The sequence below is a fragment of the Drosophila sulfurigaster genome, chromosome 3 (genome assembly GCF_023558435.1).
Source record: "Drosophila sulfurigaster albostrigata strain 15112-1811.04 chromosome 3, ASM2355843v2, whole genome shotgun sequence".
NCBI classification, from domain to species: Eukaryota; Metazoa; Arthropoda; class Insecta; order Diptera; family Drosophilidae; genus Drosophila; species Drosophila sulfurigaster.
This window is the reverse complement of record NC_084883.1, coordinates 4,825,662-4,841,834: the sequence shown is the minus strand read 5'-3', so window position 1 is coordinate 4,841,834 and position 16,173 is coordinate 4,825,662. Positions and strand designations below refer to the sequence as shown.

The following is a 16,173-nucleotide window of genomic DNA, read 5'->3' as shown; positions in this document are numbered from 1 at the left end:
GATTCATATATAATTGCTACTATAAGTATGAACTAAAAACATGTTTATTGTTTTTTCTTTTTTGTTTTTAGCGTTTGTTTTGGTGCCTTCCGCTTAGCCGGTGCCGTTGCTTGTCCCTCTGCTGCCTCCTCGCCATCGCTATCCCTGTATTGGAGATGGAGCAGTCAGTAGTCTGTTGCGATCATATAATTATATAAATACTTACCCCACAGTGGGCATCTGATCAAACATATCTTCATACTCCGCATCCAGGGGAGTGGCTTGAGGCTTTCTTTTGTTTTTTGTTCTGCTTTTGCGAATTGATTTCTTCATCTTCCTCTTCGGCTTCATCGTTTGTTTGCTGTCGCGGCTGTTGCTGCTCTGCTGACAACTCTCTGATAAGCACTTTGGTTGCCTTTGACTTTACATAGCACTGATAGAGCAAAACTGTAGAATCCGCCTCGTGCACACGGACATAGCGATCCAATGATGCGGAACTTAGGTATCTGCCGGTCTCATCTAGATGCAGGTCGCTAATGCCGCCCGTGAATCCTTTATAGGTGTGCACATGGGTCTTCATTCGTCGCGTGTCAAAGGCCTGCAATCGCGTGTCAAAGAGCACAATTAAAGCGACGAGTTCAACAAACAAATAATAGAATCAAACTACCTTGAGAGCTCCCATTGTTGTGCCGGTATAAATGTAGTTTCCATGGGCTACCAGTGCCGCAAAGCTCATGCCATGCTCTTCGCTGGAAAAGTGCGTCACTGGACGACGCTGTTTGCGTGTGTCGTAAAGTCGAACATACCCATGTCTAGAGCAGGTGGCCAACACATTGGGCCCATCAACGAAGCCGATGTCACTGTCCCACACGGGCACCTCCAACTGCAAATAATCGTTGGGCAAATTCTTGGAGGTGAATATTTGCTTTCCATCCGCGCTTAGATCGTAAACTTTAAGATTGTTCTGTCTAGCCTTGCCGCCAGTAGCCACAATGTGAGGTGCTGCTTGACATTGTCGCAAGTGATCCATGTGATCACCCGAATTGATAATAGCAGGCTTAGCCGACTCTTCGTCCTCGGCCTCCTGCTCAGCCTCGAGCGATACGCTTTGAATTTGTCCATTTGCAATGCCAGCAATTAAATTGTTGTTATAGCGTGCTAAACCCACAATAGGAGCAGCAGTAAAGTTAATTGACCGCGTTGTTATGCCACCGCTTCTGCCAAGTGAATGCAGCTCGGCGGAGTTCTTGGCGCGACCGAGAAGAATTTCCGTTTGTGCCTCGTTGCCAAACGCAAGTGAAGTGACACGCGATTCCTTGTCCAAGGTCGTCAAATCGCTTAAATTGGACTGTGCATACGGATTCTTGTCAGCAGCAGGCAACAAGTCTGTTTATACAAGAAGACAATATTAAATGAAAGCAATAGGAAGAACTTGCCACTTACGTTTAAAAGAGCCAGTGTGTGTGCCCACAAACAATTCATGCTTGGTTGTATAGTTGGCATGCTTTATGTTTGCTGTAGTCCACTTCATTATGTTAAATCGTCGTTTAAATCACGTTTTAACAAAATAAAATAGCTCGAAACGCGCAGCGAGAATGCAAAACAAATGCTACACGTGCAGCGCCAAATGTGTGCGAGCGGGAAAACTCTAGGGCATCGATTTGGTGTTGTGCGTACTTTAGTGTTGGAAAAGTAGAATTTATCGACTATCGAATGCGTATCGCCAATCGCGGGTACCGCAACAGCTGACAGCATTGAAAGTTCTTATTGAAAACGTCAACAAGTGCTTTATTTTTATGTAATTGTAAAAATTTACTTAAAATAATATGGCTCTTGCAAAGGTCTATGACGCGGCAACCGTGTTCAAGCACCTAAATGGTATCATAAATGTGTACAAGCCCGCCGGCATGAAGTTAAAGCACGTACGCAACGCTATAATTGGCAATATTGCCAAAGGTAAGTAAGTAAAAAACAATCGAATTACTTTTCTAACGCACATTTACAATTGCGCAGGGCTAAACGAAATGGAATTAAGAGAGCCACGTAAGTTGGCAAGGGATACTCCACTGTTGGGCACAGGAACTGCTGCCGACAGTGTACTGCACAACATTGCTTCGAATACAGATTTATCAGATCATATTCTGTCTGCTGGACCCCGATATATGCCGCGGGATATTCGTTGTGCAACAGTAGCAACGCTTGGGGACCACACAAGTGGTGTTTTATGTGAGTGCTGATTCAATCACTTACTACTTCATTCATAAACACACTCGTTTTCTTGTATAGTATTTGGCATAAATGACGGACTGAAACAGTCCATTCACATACAGCGTAATCGTCCCATCCGTGTATACCATGTGACAGCTCGTATGGGAACTGCCACAGAAAACCACATGCCTGACTCACGTGTCACAGTGCGCGCTAACCATCGCCATGTTAGCGCGGATCGCATCAGTGGCCTGGCGGCGTCCTTGCAAGCGTCGCACCAACGCAAAATGTATGAACTGTGCGGCGTTGATTTGCAGACGCAGGCTGCGTACGAATTGGCTTGTAAAGGTCTCATCCGGCCAGCTGATAACAGTCAACCAGTGCTATATGGAATAAAACTGATACATTTCGAGAGGCCGAACTTTACCCTTGAGTTGCATGCGATTAATGAAAGCGAGCAATTTATTGCTGCTCTTGTCCATGACATGGCTATAGAACTGAGAACAGTGGCTCACTGCTCACAACTGCGATGTGTTCGTCACGCACACTTTGATGTGACCGATAGCTTGCCGCGGCATGGCTGGCATCTGCCTGGCATTGTCAAAAATCTCAGACGACAGCGAGAGATTCTCGAAGCGAATCCGCAGTTGTTGGAGCAGGAGCGTATCGAACTGCATGCAGCCTCGTCATAATATAAAAATAAGGTAAATGTAAACAAATTAAATGTATTGTCCATATTATAAATGATTGTTTGTTTTACTAGTTAAACAGCCGTTTGTGTTTGGCTGTGGCTATTGGCCAACATCAGTTTGTCCAGCTCGAATAGATCCAGCTGCAGCCTGTCGTTCAGCTTTTTGCCAGCCACAGAGTCCTGCACCTTTTCCAACACCTCTTCCGCTTGCTGCAGATGTGACTGAGCCAATTCCAGTTGAAATTTCGCTTCAGCAGGCAATCTACGTGCTTTTTCCTCTAGTGTGTGGGCAATCTCTATCAAAATGACGCTGACGTAAATGGCCAACTTGATGCTATGTGGGTCTAGTCGATGACACACATTGCGCAATTCCTCACAGAGCCTAAACTTACGACCGAGTTGAAGATCGGTAAGCGTAGCCAATTCCAAGCCCGGTTCATGCCCATATAGCTGTATGAGTGTATGCTTCAAATTGAACATGTGAAAGTGATTGGGATGCAGCAATTGCGAGAGACGCGCCAACAGCAATTCCACTTCACTAGCTGTAGGACTGCCGGCTAGCAATCTCTCCACCTCCTCTGTCATGTGGGTCTGCACCTCAGTCACATAGGCGGCATCTACCAGCATGGGGCAAGTGTCGCACTTCCATTGCGTCTGCTCGTTGAGAGGCTCGACCGGCAATTGAAGACCGTCACACGTCTTGGACACATCACCCAGGCAGCGCATAGCGCTTACATAACTGCCGTATTCGGTGGGATCCTCACAGCGCGGACAACGACAGCTGAAGTGCTTAGTCATGCGCAGATGATGCTGCCGCATCTGCGTGCCCCACAATATGTTTGTGTATGTGATCTTCAAGTGGTCGCCCTTCTTAATATCACATCCAGCGCGCACCGCAATGCGCTGCGTGGTTGCATCGAACTGAAAGTAACAATTAGGCTGACAAGCGTGTTCCATCATACAAGCTTGCCGGAACAGACCGCTCAGCTCCACTCCGGTGGCCAGCTCAATGACCATGTAGTTCGTCTCAATTATGCCACACAGACGATGCAACAGCTCAGGCTCATAGTTGCTGAGCACATTCTGCTTGTTCGTGTTCGATTTCAGACGGCGTAGAAATCGCTGTTGCAAGTAGCTTACAATGCGCTGCTCCGCCTCCAATTGTAACTCCGTGCCAAGACGCTCCTCTTCATGTGATTGCATCTCCAGCAATGCCATCCAGCGCTCCGGCTGGGAGCGCTGCAACAACAGACACTTTAACACCAGTAGTGCATCATGGCGAAAGTAATCGTGCTGTCCCCGCGCATCCGCTTTGGCTCCAGGTGCATTGCCAAGACTGAGAATGCTGCACTCCAGACTCTCGTGTGCACAACCAACACTGCACACTGGCCAATGGCAGCTACAAGTAGAGTAAGATAGACATTATTTATTGATTTATTTTACATATTTTATAGTTTTCGAACTGTACATTTCTCTTAGAGAATCCGTTAACAAGCGCTATTTGAAGCATTATTCAAATTTAAATTATGTCACTACATTTATATATTTTAATGTCCTATTACAGGGACTAATGTGATAAGAACAACAAAAATTGATCCAGTTTATGCTTGCTTAAATTATTCCTCTTAATTTCCTTAAATCATCCATACTGATCAAAGGTTTTTTCTAGCTCTTAATTTTTGTTTTGCCCATTGTTGCATTCTTACTTGCGACACTGATGTTTGCCCAGGCGACAGGGCGTGAAGCAACCGACACATGGCACAATTGTGGCTGACTTTTCGCCTTCGGTCAGAAACCATTTAGGTCCCACAACTAGTGGCTCCTCGACGAATATGATCTGTTTGGCTTGAATGTCCTGGGTGGCGGCCAAATAACGTCCCAGTGCGGGGTCTTGCTCCTCCCGAAAAGGTTTGCAGCAGCGTTTGTGCTTTGGCCAGTGCTGCTTTTGATGCTCCCCGTTGCAGTAGCGGACCAGTCTGCACCGGGTGCAGGTGAGAGGAGCAGAAACACCGCAAACCGCACACTCCATACGTAGCAACGTCATTATCGTGATAATTTGACGAATTTTCAAGTAGAACTGATGTTACGTCGCGACGCTTCGGCCAAGAATAGTCTTTTCCGATTGAGTTTTAGTTATTTTCTCGACTAATTTTATTTTTAGCACGCTTCTCCAAACATTTTCCTTAGCTCGCTCGGAATACTTTTTACGCTCACGTCAAATAATGTGAGACTCTCTGTTTTGAAATGACCATTTGAGAGCAATTACATATGCTCAGTACATATGTACACTATACTCGTATAATTTTAGTAGCATTGCAATCGGCGGCTTCTCGAGTAAAACATCAATAGTGCATCGTTATTATTTTAAGGAAAAACAAAGTCAATTCATTTTGTGTTTTTTAAAATTGCTTCTTCAACATTTTCTTAATTCGCACTTTAAAATCAGTATGCCAATAACTTTTTCCTTCACATTCTTTTCATTTAAAAAATTCACATCTAAATGAAAAGTTGTGCTTATAAATGCTTATGCTTATGCTCATAACATAGGCTTCGGCATTAATGACAAAAAAAACTTTGAAATATATATTAAGCAATCATTTAACTGTAATAGACCTTTTTATTTATTTTTTTTATTTAATTTATTTAAATTACTTATACTTATGTTATACAGTCTTGTTGTGGCTTTACCTTCAAGTATAGTATTCGAACAACAATTTCTTCATCATGTTCTTCACTTATCGCATTTTATTTTTATACCTACTAACCAAAGTGTTGAAGGGTATTATAACTTCGTGCAATATATGTATATATATATTTGGTATATTTTTAGAATATGGTTTTATTGAAAATAACGAGGAGGGTAGCGAGTATATTACAGTCAGGCACACTCGACTGTAGCTTTCTTACTCGTTATTTTTAAGATTTAGTCACTGTACATTATTGCTACAAGTTAGCTTGCTCAGATAAAAAGAAAATGGTAAAATATTGATAAACATGTTTATTATTTAAATAAATAAATGTTTGAAGGTTTGATAACTCATAGGAGAACAACCTAACTTCGTAACATTGTGACCGTGTAATAAAATAAACTCGTACAGTAAATTATAATAATCTCTTTAATAAAATGAAGTAAATATCTCAAATCTGGTTTCGTACAATCGAATAATACCCATTTTTTCCAATGTGACAGGGTACACGACAATCCATTGCTTTATCATAAGCTTAAAGGTTATATACCCATTCTTTGAAAGCATCGAAAGAATATTGCAAGAATATTGCAAGTATAATGAGTATCTGAATTTGACTATAATTATTGTTACCTACTATAGAAAAGATACGCTACATATGCCAGCTTAAGAATTGAGCTCTCTTAGAATGTAATATGATAATTAAAAGAGTTTGGTCGATTACGCCTGAATAAAAACAGTAAAGTAATCGTTTATTTTGTGTAATGAATTATTTAACAGTCTACACCAAATATCACTATAAAAGGTGCATCGCAAATTTCAGATTGTTCAATTGAATACAGCGATTACAGCGAAAGTGTTGAAGAGTCCAAGAATATCGTAATAGGAAATGGAATCGCAAATTACACCATTTTTCAAGGACAAAACCGTTTTTATAACCGGCGGGACTGGGTTTTTTGGGTCGAGGTAAAACAATAAATTAAAAATTAATGATAAAGTATCATATGTGTGAATATGGGTAATTCCATGACGGAATTTGTCCCGTGCGAGACTCTTTACATTGAAAATAACATAAACTGAAACAATTTTAAAAATAAATAAAGTTATTTTTATAACTCTAGATAAATATAAATTTTTTTACTGTAAAGAGTCTCGCACGGGACAAATTCCGTCATTGAATTACCCATATATAGTACAACCAAGCTAATCAATGTGTTAGTGTGAGTTCAAGAATTTATAAAATGTGATGGTATTTTTCAGTAACAATTGAGAAGTTACTTCGGTCAACAGACGTAGCAAGAATCTACGTGCTAGTACGACCCAAGCGTGGAAAGAGTATAAAAGAACGCTTTGAGTCATGGAGAACAAACTCGGTAAGTCTTTGATATTTATATTGTTCCCAATTTACTATCGAATTAAATCTATATAGTTATTTGGTGTACTACTCAAAACTAAACCAAATGCACTGGACCGCATTGTGTCCATATCTGGCGATTGTGAAGAACCAGACCTGGGGATTAGTTTAGCAGAACGTGAAATTCTGATAAAGGAGGTGCAAGTGGTGATTCATTGTGCAGCCACAGTTAATTTTGTTGAGTCGTTGCACAAAGCCCTGGATATTAATACACGTGCTACTCGCCTCATGCTGGAACTGGCCAGGGGAAATGAATAATCTGAAGGCTTTTGTGCATGTGTCAACGGCTTTCAGCAATTGCGTAATCCATCACATTACTGAACATTTCTATCCCGGACATTTGAACTGCACCGTGGACAAGGTCTTAGCGGTGAGGGAACTTTGTGACAACACCGTCATCGACGAAATGACGTCGGTTCTATTGGGAAAATTTCCCAATACATACACCTATACAAAGGCTCTTGCCGAACAGTTAATTCAAACGGAATCACGCCAATTGCCAGTTTGCATTTATCGACCTGGTGCAAGTAAGCTGAATCAATTAATTATAACTGAATTCTTATTTGTAATTTGTTTTAGTTATGGCAACGAGCCGGAGTCCGATGCCAGGCTGGATAGACAATATTTACGGACCTGTAGCTACACTCTACGGAGGCACTCTCGGCGTTCTTCGAGTTGCACCTGTAAATCTTAATGCGAATTGTGACATTGTGCCTGTTGACTTTTGCGCCAATTTAATTCTTGCTTGCGCATGGCAAACGGCTAGGGAATTCTCCGAATGCGAAGCAGATCAGTCGCCTCCAAAAATATACAACCATGTACCTCATGCAAAAAATATGATTACCAATGGTACCTTTATTAATGCCACCGAGCGCTTACGATTGATATGTCCAATGGAGCAGACAATTTGGTATCCGTTTCTACATACAACGACCACTAAATGGCTTTTAAAACTGGCTTTCATCTTTTATCATTTGCTTCCTGGTTATATCATGGATCTCGTACTACGCTTTCGCGGTCAAAAGCCCCGTATGATTAAATTGTACAACAGGATACACGAAGCTACCGATGCAACATTTTATTTCAGTAGCCAAAGTTGGACATTTGAAACACATAATACTGACCAATTGTGGCAGTCGCTCTTGATAGCAGATAAAGAGAATTATGAATTTGATATGCAGCATCTTAATTGGAATAAGTTTTTCGAACGTGTATTAATTGGTATGAGACTCTATTTGGGCAAAGATGAACTAACTGAGGAAAGTATACAACGTGGTCTTAAGCACATGAAACGGTTCGTATTAAATATTATATATTAATGTTTGAATAATGTATTTTCAAATATTTTTCAGCCTCACTCTATACCATCGGATACTGCAATTTGTCCTTTGCTGTTGTGCCGCATTTATTGTGAAGTGGTTCATATGCTTATTCCTTTAAGTGGAGTGTATGGTATATACATATATGATGACTATAGTTTTTTTTTATTAGAACGTATTTGGTTTGTAATTTTTGTTATATTTTATTGTCAATACACGCACATTACACGAACTTTGACCACTATTAAAATTTTACTCTGAATACATTTGGCGTGTATTTATTACATGGATTTCCTTGCTTTAAATATGCAAACACGAAATGGACTTTGAAATGCTTAAGCTATGCACGCAGCTAACCGCAAATTATGTGAACAAATTAAAAGAAAGTGTAAACAAAAAGTACAATACATGACCCTGATTCTCACTCAGTAAAGTCATTATACCGCTACCCACAGGGTGGAAGGGTATTATAACTTTGTGCCGATAAAAGGAAACATTTCCGACTCCATAAGGAGTAATTATCGATCAGCGTTAACAGCCGGGATGATAAAGCCATGTCTATCTGTATGAAAACCTAGATCACAGCGTCTATAAAAGATAGAAATAGCACTTGTTATGTTTAGAAGTTATTAAAGAAAGACTTTCGTATGGGCAAAAACGCACACTGACTACAGGCTGACAATGTGGTATATTTTGCACTCTATGGTATATTTTGAATGTAGTACTGTATCAATATACCTTAAATAGCCCTCGGTAAATTTTTTTTTGTATTTCTGCTGTATATTAAATTTTTATATTTTGAAATTAACACCGCACTTAAAATGGGTAGCGGGTATCTCACAGTCGAGCACACTCGACTGTGGCTTTCTTACTTATTTAAGATCGGAATCGCTTTCTTCTAGCACTTAAATTTGAAAAAAAAAGTCTTAAAACTGTATAAAATATATCAAAAATTGTTATTCGTTACTTTAGTTCTTATGCATGTGAATATGAATAACTGAGCAATGATATATAAAATATATAAAATTTAGTTTATTGTTTTCGTCGTACAAAAACAGTTCACGTTTTTGGTACTTAGCTAATCAATATAATTGCGCTCTCACTCTATCTTTGCTTTTGTGTCAACACTAGTCTGTAGCTTTCCTACATGTTTTACACATTTTCGATTTATTTCATCTTACAAAAACCCATCAACCGTTAAAACAATAATATTTTTTAGAAATACTTAATTTATAAACATTTCCATTGAATCTTTAATTGATGATTAACGAATTATATAATAAATTCCCAAAGCTGAAGTCGCTTGAAGCTCAAAGTTAAAATTGCACTTTACAATTAGGTGAACTTCATATTCATAAAATAATTTAAGTACACTCATCTATTACATTCGTTTCATTTACTTATCTGTAAGACTGCTTTTATTTTTAAGTACATACTTATAATATATGGTAGTACTTAAAAGGCTGCTATTGACTCGCGAAGTCGCATTCGTATTATACCCGTTCAACGAAATAAATTAGAAGTGCTGTCTAAAAACCTAGTGTAAAACGGCAAAAGTTTGAAATTAAATGGATTCGTTGATAAAGGAATTTTATAAAGATAAAACCATATTCCTTACGGGGGGAACTGGATTTTTGGGAAAAGGTAGGAAGATTAGAAATGTGATACAATAAAAAATAAAAGTGATAACTGGATAGCATATTTTGACTTATTAAGACTCATTGACAATGCCTTATTGGTGACCACATGTTTTTTGTATTGCAATTCTTTTAAAAATAACAATTTTATAATATCTGGACTGTGCGATACCGGATTCCTATTTATATATGTACCATATACATTCTTAATTAGCGTTAACAGCCAAGACGGTTTGGAAATCTTTGTATGCCTCAGAGACGACTTGTGAAACAGCTAAATTTTTGCTGTTGACAAAATTTTTTGTTGATGCACTTTCTGATCATTTCAGAGCTTTGATTTCTGATACATACAAATACTATAGTTTTAAGTTATTCAATATATCACATGCCACATGGAACTTTCGGGTCTTAATTGCTTTTATTGACAGTCTTGGTATCTTGTGATATGTTTTAAATGTGATATGTCATTATACCAAATATAGTTTTTGGTATTTAGGTATTTTTCGGTTCATTTTATCTGTAATGTACCGCTTACGCACCTGTTTGCTTTTATTTATTTTTTTACTGGGTAACCGCTATCTCACAGTCCAACCCACTCGATATAGCTTTTTTAGAAATACTTCTGCTTCCATTTGTTGAATGTGAAAATTGAAAACCAAATATATAATTTCAAAAAGCAGAGGTAGAGGCAGAGATAGAGGAAATAGCGTAAGTGTTGAATGTTGCACAAAGAAACAACGATGCTGCTGCTGACACTTGCAGTTATTTTACGACTTTCAATACATATAACATACGTTAGAAAAGTTAATTGGGGTCAATGATTATCTATGCACTTCATAATTTAAGGGGGTAATTGTGTTTTTTAGTGGTTATCGAGAAAGTGCTACGGGCGACAGAGGCGTCACGTATTTATGTGTTAATTCGATCAAAGCGTGGAAAAAGTCCACAAGACCGCATAGACGAATGGAAAACAGATCCAGTGAGTACTGATTAATATTTTTCACAATATGTTCAAAAACTTTCAATTAAACTCATTTTTATTTTCATTCAGTTATTTGGAGTACTACTCAAAACTCAAACAAATGCTCTGGAGAGAATTGTGCCCATATCTGGTGATTGTGAAGAACCAGATCTGGGAATCAGTGCAGAGGATCGTGAGCTGCTCAAGAATGAGGTGCAAGTGGTGATTCATTGTGCAGCCACAGTGAACTTTGCTGAACCTTTGCACAAGGCAGTGGATGTTAATACTCGTGCAACTCAGCTTATGTTGAATCTGGCCAAGGAAATGAGTCGAATTGTGGGATTTGTCCACGTCTCTACAGCTTTTAGCAATTGTGTAATTCCACACATTTTGGAACAATATTATCCGGACAATCTGATTGCTGGGGCAGATAAGGTTTTACCGATTAGAAAAATTTGCGGCGATGTTCTATTAGACAGAATGACATCGAGTCTGATAGGCAAGTTTCCTAACACCTACACTTACACAAAGGCTCTGGCAGAACAAGTGATTCAGACCGAGTCGGAAGAATTACCGGTGTGCATCTTCCGACCAGGTGCAAGTAAGTATCTTCACTGAGTTGATTCGATTCCATTCTAATTGTGAAATAATTTTTAGTTGTTGCAACTAACAAAGAACCGATGTCGGGATGGATAGACAACCTCTATGGACCCATTTCTATGATTTATGGCTGCGCAATTGGTGTTTTACGAATTATACCTACAAATAAGAGATTTCTCCAGCACATAGTGCCAGTCGACTGCTGCGCCAACTGCATACTTGCTTGTGCCATGCAAACGGCGAAGGAATCATCTGAGAAGAGACGTCGCTCATTGCCTCCGACCATTTATAATTATGTACCCCATGAGCAAAATACGTTAACAAATAAGCATTTCATTGAAACAGTTTATAAGCATCGATATACTTGTGCTTTAGAGCAGGCACTGTGGTATCCTTTCTTACATACTACATCCTTTCTTTGGATGTTCAATTTGATAGCGATCTTCTATCATACATTACCCGGATATGCTATTGACCTGGTTTTGCGTTTGCGAGGCCAAAAACCCCGAATGATTAAGTTATATCAAAAGGTCCACAAAACTATGAACGCACTCTGCTTTTTCGGTACAGGATTCTGGACATATAAAACGATAAATACGGATCGTCTTTGGCAGTCACTTTCTGATGAAGATAAAAAACATTTCGAATTTGATATGAGAAAATTCGATTGGGATGATTATTTCACACGTGCATTAATCGGCATGCGTGTCTATATGGCCAAAGAGGATCCAAGCGATGAGAGTATAATGCGTGCTCGCAAGCACATGAAACGGTATGTTCAACATTATCTATATTTTAAAAAATTATTGGTGAGCAAAGCTAGCAAGGAATATTTTAATTTTCGTATACTTCCAGTCTTGAAAGGCGCCATCGGGTATTACAACTTTGTATTTGCATTTGCGGCATTTTCATTTTTAAATGGCTTGTTGGTTTCTATTTGTAAAGGACCGAAACATCGTTTGCATTGCATTTTTATATAAATAGTTTACTTGGAAAAATGTTTAATATATTAAAATATATTATTGTTTGGTAAAAGTTGAAGTCTCCTCTACTGCAAAATTTTCTATGACCGATGATGATTTTATGTAGAAGGGAAATCCAGAGACTCCTGGGTCACAATTCAATACTCTTCTCTTTCGTTCCGAGTTTGGAAAAACTTTTGTTAAAATAGTTTTATACCTGCTACCCGTAGGTGAGAAGGGTTATAACAGACAGACATAGCTACATATATCGTCTCGGCTGTTGACCATGATAAAGAATATATGGAGTTGGAGATGCCTCTGTAAGCCTGTTACATAAATATTCTGGAGGCACAAAGTTACACTTCCCTTCTACCCTATGGGTATAGGGTATACAAATTATTTTTTGCGTCTTGGGGAGCCTTCTTGGGTGCCACTCTTGCAATAGGGAAATGTAAAATACTACATATTTGCCGTAAGCACCTTTGTAAATTTCCAGACATCATTTTTAAGAGCAATCGTAGTTAAGAATATATATACTGGGCATAACCTTCGACTCAAAGCTTATATTTAAATAACAACAAGAGTCTTGTTTTAATATTATTAAATTTCTAAGCTAAAATACACATCAATACGCTTGTAAGTATCATTCGTGCTCTAACGTTCAACGATCTATCAACATTTTTCCTTCCTCCCCCACCCACTGCATATTAGGGGAATCCGGCCTTCCCAGTATAACATATCACATCGTAGAGACAACCATGCAGCGGCGTTGCGCCAATTACAGTACACATCTCGGCCTGCCCGCCCCCATAACAAGTCTTGCCATCTTTCCGCTGCCTTTGTGGTCTGGACAAAAGTCCAACGTCAACATAAACCAAAAAGCAAAAACTTCTGTTCCAAATTTCTGGCCCAATTCTATTGCCAAAACAATAAGCTTGGTGTAAAATCTTGCTTTACACATATGTCTCTAAAACGATCTCTAAAACTGCTTTGCCGTCGTTAACAGCGAAAACACTATCATCGCTGGTGGTCTCCTTCCTGGATACTGCTCGACTTTCACCGCCGAATTTTCCGCCTTACTAAAACCTTGCCAGTTCGCTGCTGTCAACAAGGGCTATTTTGACATTTGCACTAATGGTCTCTTTGCTATATATATATATATATATATACATACATTTCGAAAGGCAACGTAATCGATCGATCCCACAAGGATCGCGAAACAATCGTGGAAGGCAAGAACCGCGTAACAATACCGCACGAATCGCGGAAGACAAAAATCACGCAACAATCGCAAATCGAACAAAATCGCGTGAGGATGCGAAGGGATCACGAAAGAATCGCGTAAGAGTTTCGAAAAAATCGCGCAACAATCGTAGAAGGCAAAAACCACGCAACAAATGTAGAAGGATCGAGCAAGAATAGAGAAAGACAAGAACAGCGGAAGGATCGCAGAAGGCAACAATCGCGGAAGGTAAGAATCGCGCAATAATCGAGGAAGGATCACGCAAAAAACCATTGCCGAGGGATCGCAACCGCGCAACAAGCGCGGAAGGTTAGAATCGCTCAACAATCGCAGAAGGATGGCGGAAAGATCGTGTAAGAATCGGGACACAATTGAGGAAGGATCGCGCAAGGATTGCGAAAAAATGGCGTAAGAATCGTGCAACAGTCGTCGAACAATCGCGGAAGGATCTCATAAAAATCACAGAAGGATCGCTCAACAATCGCGAAAGTATTGTGCAACGGTCGCAGAAGGTTGGTAAATAAATCACTAAACAATTGCGGTAGGATCGCGAATGAATCGCGAATGAATCGCGTAAGGATCGCGCAAGAAGAAGATCGCGAAAGAATCGCCGAGCAATCGCTGAAGTATCACGCAGGCAACAATCTCGCAAGAATAGCGGAAGGATCACGAATATATCGTGAAGTGCAAAAACCGAGCAACAATAGCATGGTCGGGCTTCACAATATTTGTTTTTTTTCTTCTTGTATTTACAATCTGTCTATATTAACAAGAAGTAAATTGTATAATTGATAATAAATTAACCGAAATAGTAGGTATCCAATGAGTTTGCATGTAACATCTTTTCAGTTGCTTGAATTTATCTCTCGGTAAGATCTAGTATGTGGAATATGTTTAGTCTTCTTAGTATTAAATTATTATCTATGAATAAATTTGAAATCAACACAAAAAGTTTTTCAAAAATACAGAATCTTTGCTAAACAGTTAAAAAGTATTGTTTACATTTGTATGTATTTATTTATTTATTTTTAAAGTTGAGTAGTTTAAGTAGGGCCTAAAAGTAGAGGGTACAGCAAAGTAAAATCGAGATAATAATTTATCCAAATCAATATACATTCACATTACAATTAAACCCACGCAAAGCAAAAACTACAAACATTTTTTTGAACGGATTCAATTTGTTATTTGTGTATATATTCCATATATGTTCCATAACGTACATATATACGAGTACATATGTTACATATATTCTTTATCAGCTTCAACAGCCGAGACGGTTTACCAAAGTCCGTCTGTCCGACTATCCGTCTGGCCGTATGAACAGCAATATCTTTCAGATTTTAGATTTTTCATAAACATAATATTTATTCAACCAAAATAGCTATGCACATATTTAGGAATGACTATCAAATGTACATTATGAAGTTAACACATCGAGACTTTAAAGACTACAAAGATACAAAATCATAAACCCTGTTATAATTTATTGCTTTCCTTTACGTACTGGTTTTAATTGTCGATAGGTAGCGGGTACATCACAATCTTACACACTCACGGCCTCGATTTTCATTATATTGTATTAACTTGACTTATTTCAATATTACAATGTATATACTATACTAAGAGAGATTACGGTGATAACTATCGAACAACCAAACACACTGAACTAACCAGACAGAAAATTACAGATAAGTGTGCTCGACTGTGAGATACCCGCTACCCATTTGCAATAAATACAAATTCTATTACATTTAAAATATACTAGATTGCCAAATATTTTTTCCCCTTTTAAATATTTTTGATTTGCAATAATCATTTACGTGCATTATCAGGTTCGAGATGACTCATTCTGCTTGTTACTTACATTAGCTGTAAGCGCAATGTTATAATACCATTTTACCGTATTAAAAGTCAAACAGCATTAGACAATCTGATATTGCCTCGCAGCGTCGCAATAACTTTGTATCTGTTCAACTGAATAATAAATACATCTAACAATTATATTGTATGTATCAACACGAATGATAGACCGATATATCAATGCTCTTTTCTCTTCTCCTTATTAGTATACAACCATGCATTTTTCAATTATAAAAATTATTTTTTGTATTGAAAAGAAAATTTGAATTAATATTTTGTCTAAGTGTTTCAAATTTTTTGAACATTGATCGACTTTTCACTACGGGCAACAGAGACGTCACGGATCTAAGCAACTCGTGTAGCTTTCTTACTTTGTTTAATGTGGGTCTATTATCAACATTATTCTGTTTATGAAAACTCAACGCGGGCAATGGGGCGAGCAAAACACGGAGGACCGTCAATTGAATATAAATGAAAATGTAATACTTTGTTGCATTTGCTGTAGTATTGGGTTGCCCAAGAAGTAATTGCGGATTTTTCATATAGTCGGCGTTTATAATTTTTTTAACTGCTTGTGACTCTGTAATTGCATTCTTTCTTTTGTCAGTTATT

General features: G+C 38.6%; 5 protein-coding genes across 5 annotated transcripts; 3 read left to right on the top strand and 2 right to left on the bottom strand.

Moving 5' to 3' along the window:
• Window positions 1–30: 30 nt before the first annotated feature.
• On the bottom strand, window positions 31–1,625 carry LOC133842199 (WD repeat-containing protein 74). The gene is made up of 4 exons (XM_062275209.1): window positions 1,423–1,625; window positions 647–1,365; window positions 206–577; window positions 31–144 (listed from the first exon to the last, which is right to left on the bottom strand). The coding sequence occupies exons 1-3, from the start codon at window positions 1,508–1,510 to the stop codon at window positions 236–238; spliced, it is 1,149 nt and encodes a 382-aa protein (XP_062131193.1). The 5' UTR covers window positions 1,511–1,625; the 3' UTR covers window positions 31–144; window positions 206–235.
• A 106-nt stretch (window positions 1,626–1,731) lies between these two features.
• LOC133842200 (pseudouridylate synthase TRUB2, mitochondrial) lies at window positions 1,732–4,698 on the top strand. Its single transcript, XM_062275210.1, has 4 exons — window positions 1,732–1,935; window positions 1,993–2,205; window positions 2,266–2,891; window positions 2,951–4,698. The coding sequence occupies exons 1-3, from the start codon at window positions 1,806–1,808 to the stop codon at window positions 2,877–2,879; spliced, it is 957 nt and encodes a 318-aa protein (XP_062131194.1). The 5' UTR covers window positions 1,732–1,805; the 3' UTR covers window positions 2,880–2,891; window positions 2,951–4,698.
• On the bottom strand, window positions 2,893–4,922 carry LOC133845256 (SET domain-containing protein SmydA-8). Its single transcript, XM_062279656.1, has 2 exons — window positions 4,585–4,922; window positions 2,893–4,277 (listed from the first exon to the last, which is right to left on the bottom strand). The coding sequence occupies exons 1-2, from the start codon at window positions 4,920–4,922 to the stop codon at window positions 2,951–2,953; spliced, it is 1,665 nt and encodes a 554-aa protein (XP_062135640.1). The 3' UTR covers window positions 2,893–2,950.
• A 1,467-nt stretch (window positions 4,923–6,389) lies between these two features.
• On the top strand, window positions 6,390–8,585 carry LOC133845251 (fatty acyl-CoA reductase wat-like). The gene is given in 6 exon segments (XM_062279653.1): window positions 6,390–6,531; window positions 6,818–6,938; window positions 6,995–7,225; window positions 7,227–7,506; window positions 7,559–8,273; window positions 8,332–8,585. Coding segments are annotated over 6 exon segments (1,512 nt in total). The 5' UTR covers window positions 6,390–6,454; the 3' UTR covers window positions 8,420–8,585.
• Window positions 8,586–9,704: 1,119 nt separating this feature from the next.
• Window positions 9,705–12,439, top strand: LOC133842198 (fatty acyl-CoA reductase wat-like). Its single transcript, XM_062275207.1, has 5 exons — window positions 9,705–9,942; window positions 10,802–10,914; window positions 10,987–11,497; window positions 11,554–12,268; window positions 12,352–12,439. Exons 1-5 carry the CDS (start codon window positions 9,867–9,869, stop codon window positions 12,437–12,439), a joined length of 1,503 nt encoding a protein of 500 aa, XP_062131191.1. The 5' UTR covers window positions 9,705–9,866.
• Window positions 12,440–16,173: the final 3,734 nt, after the last annotated feature.

Bases quoted from the DNA above. Each gene is read 5' to 3' on its own strand.
- LOC133842199 (XM_062275209.1), bottom strand. From the start codon at position 1,510: ATGAAGTGGACTACAGCAAACATAAAGCATGCCAACTATACAACCAAG. The intron at 1,366-1,422 runs GTAAGTGGCAAG...TTGTATAAACAG, and splicing joins ACACACTGGCTCTTTTAAAC to ACTTGTTGCCTGCTGCTGAC. The intron at 578-646 runs GTAGTTTGATTC...ACGCGATTGCAG, and splicing joins CAACAATGGGAGCTCTCAAG to GCCTTTGACACGCGACGAAT.
- LOC133842200 (XM_062275210.1), top strand. From the start codon at position 1,806: ATGGCTCTTGCAAAGGTCTATGACGCGGCAACCGTGTTCAAGCACCTA. The intron at 1,936-1,992 runs GTAAGTAAGTAA...ACAATTGCGCAG, and splicing joins AATTGGCAATATTGCCAAAG to GGCTAAACGAAATGGAATTA. The intron at 2,206-2,265 runs GTGAGTGCTGAT...TTTCTTGTATAG, and splicing joins CCACACAAGTGGTGTTTTAT to TATTTGGCATAAATGACGGA.
- LOC133845256 (XM_062279656.1), bottom strand. From the start codon at position 4,922: ATGACGTTGCTACGTATGGAGTGTGCGGTTTGCGGTGTTTCTGCTCCT. The intron at 4,278-4,584 runs GTAAGAATGCAA...CTCTACTTGTAG, and splicing joins GGCAAACATCAGTGTCGCAA to CTGCCATTGGCCAGTGTGCA.
- LOC133842198 (XM_062275207.1), top strand. From the start codon at position 9,867: ATGGATTCGTTGATAAAGGAATTTTATAAAGATAAAACCATATTCCTT. The intron at 11,498-11,553 runs GTAAGTATCTTC...AATAATTTTTAG, and splicing joins CATCTTCCGACCAGGTGCAA to TTGTTGCAACTAACAAAGAA. The intron at 12,269-12,351 runs GTATGTTCAACA...GTATACTTCCAG, and splicing joins GCTCGCAAGCACATGAAACG to TCTTGAAAGGCGCCATCGGG.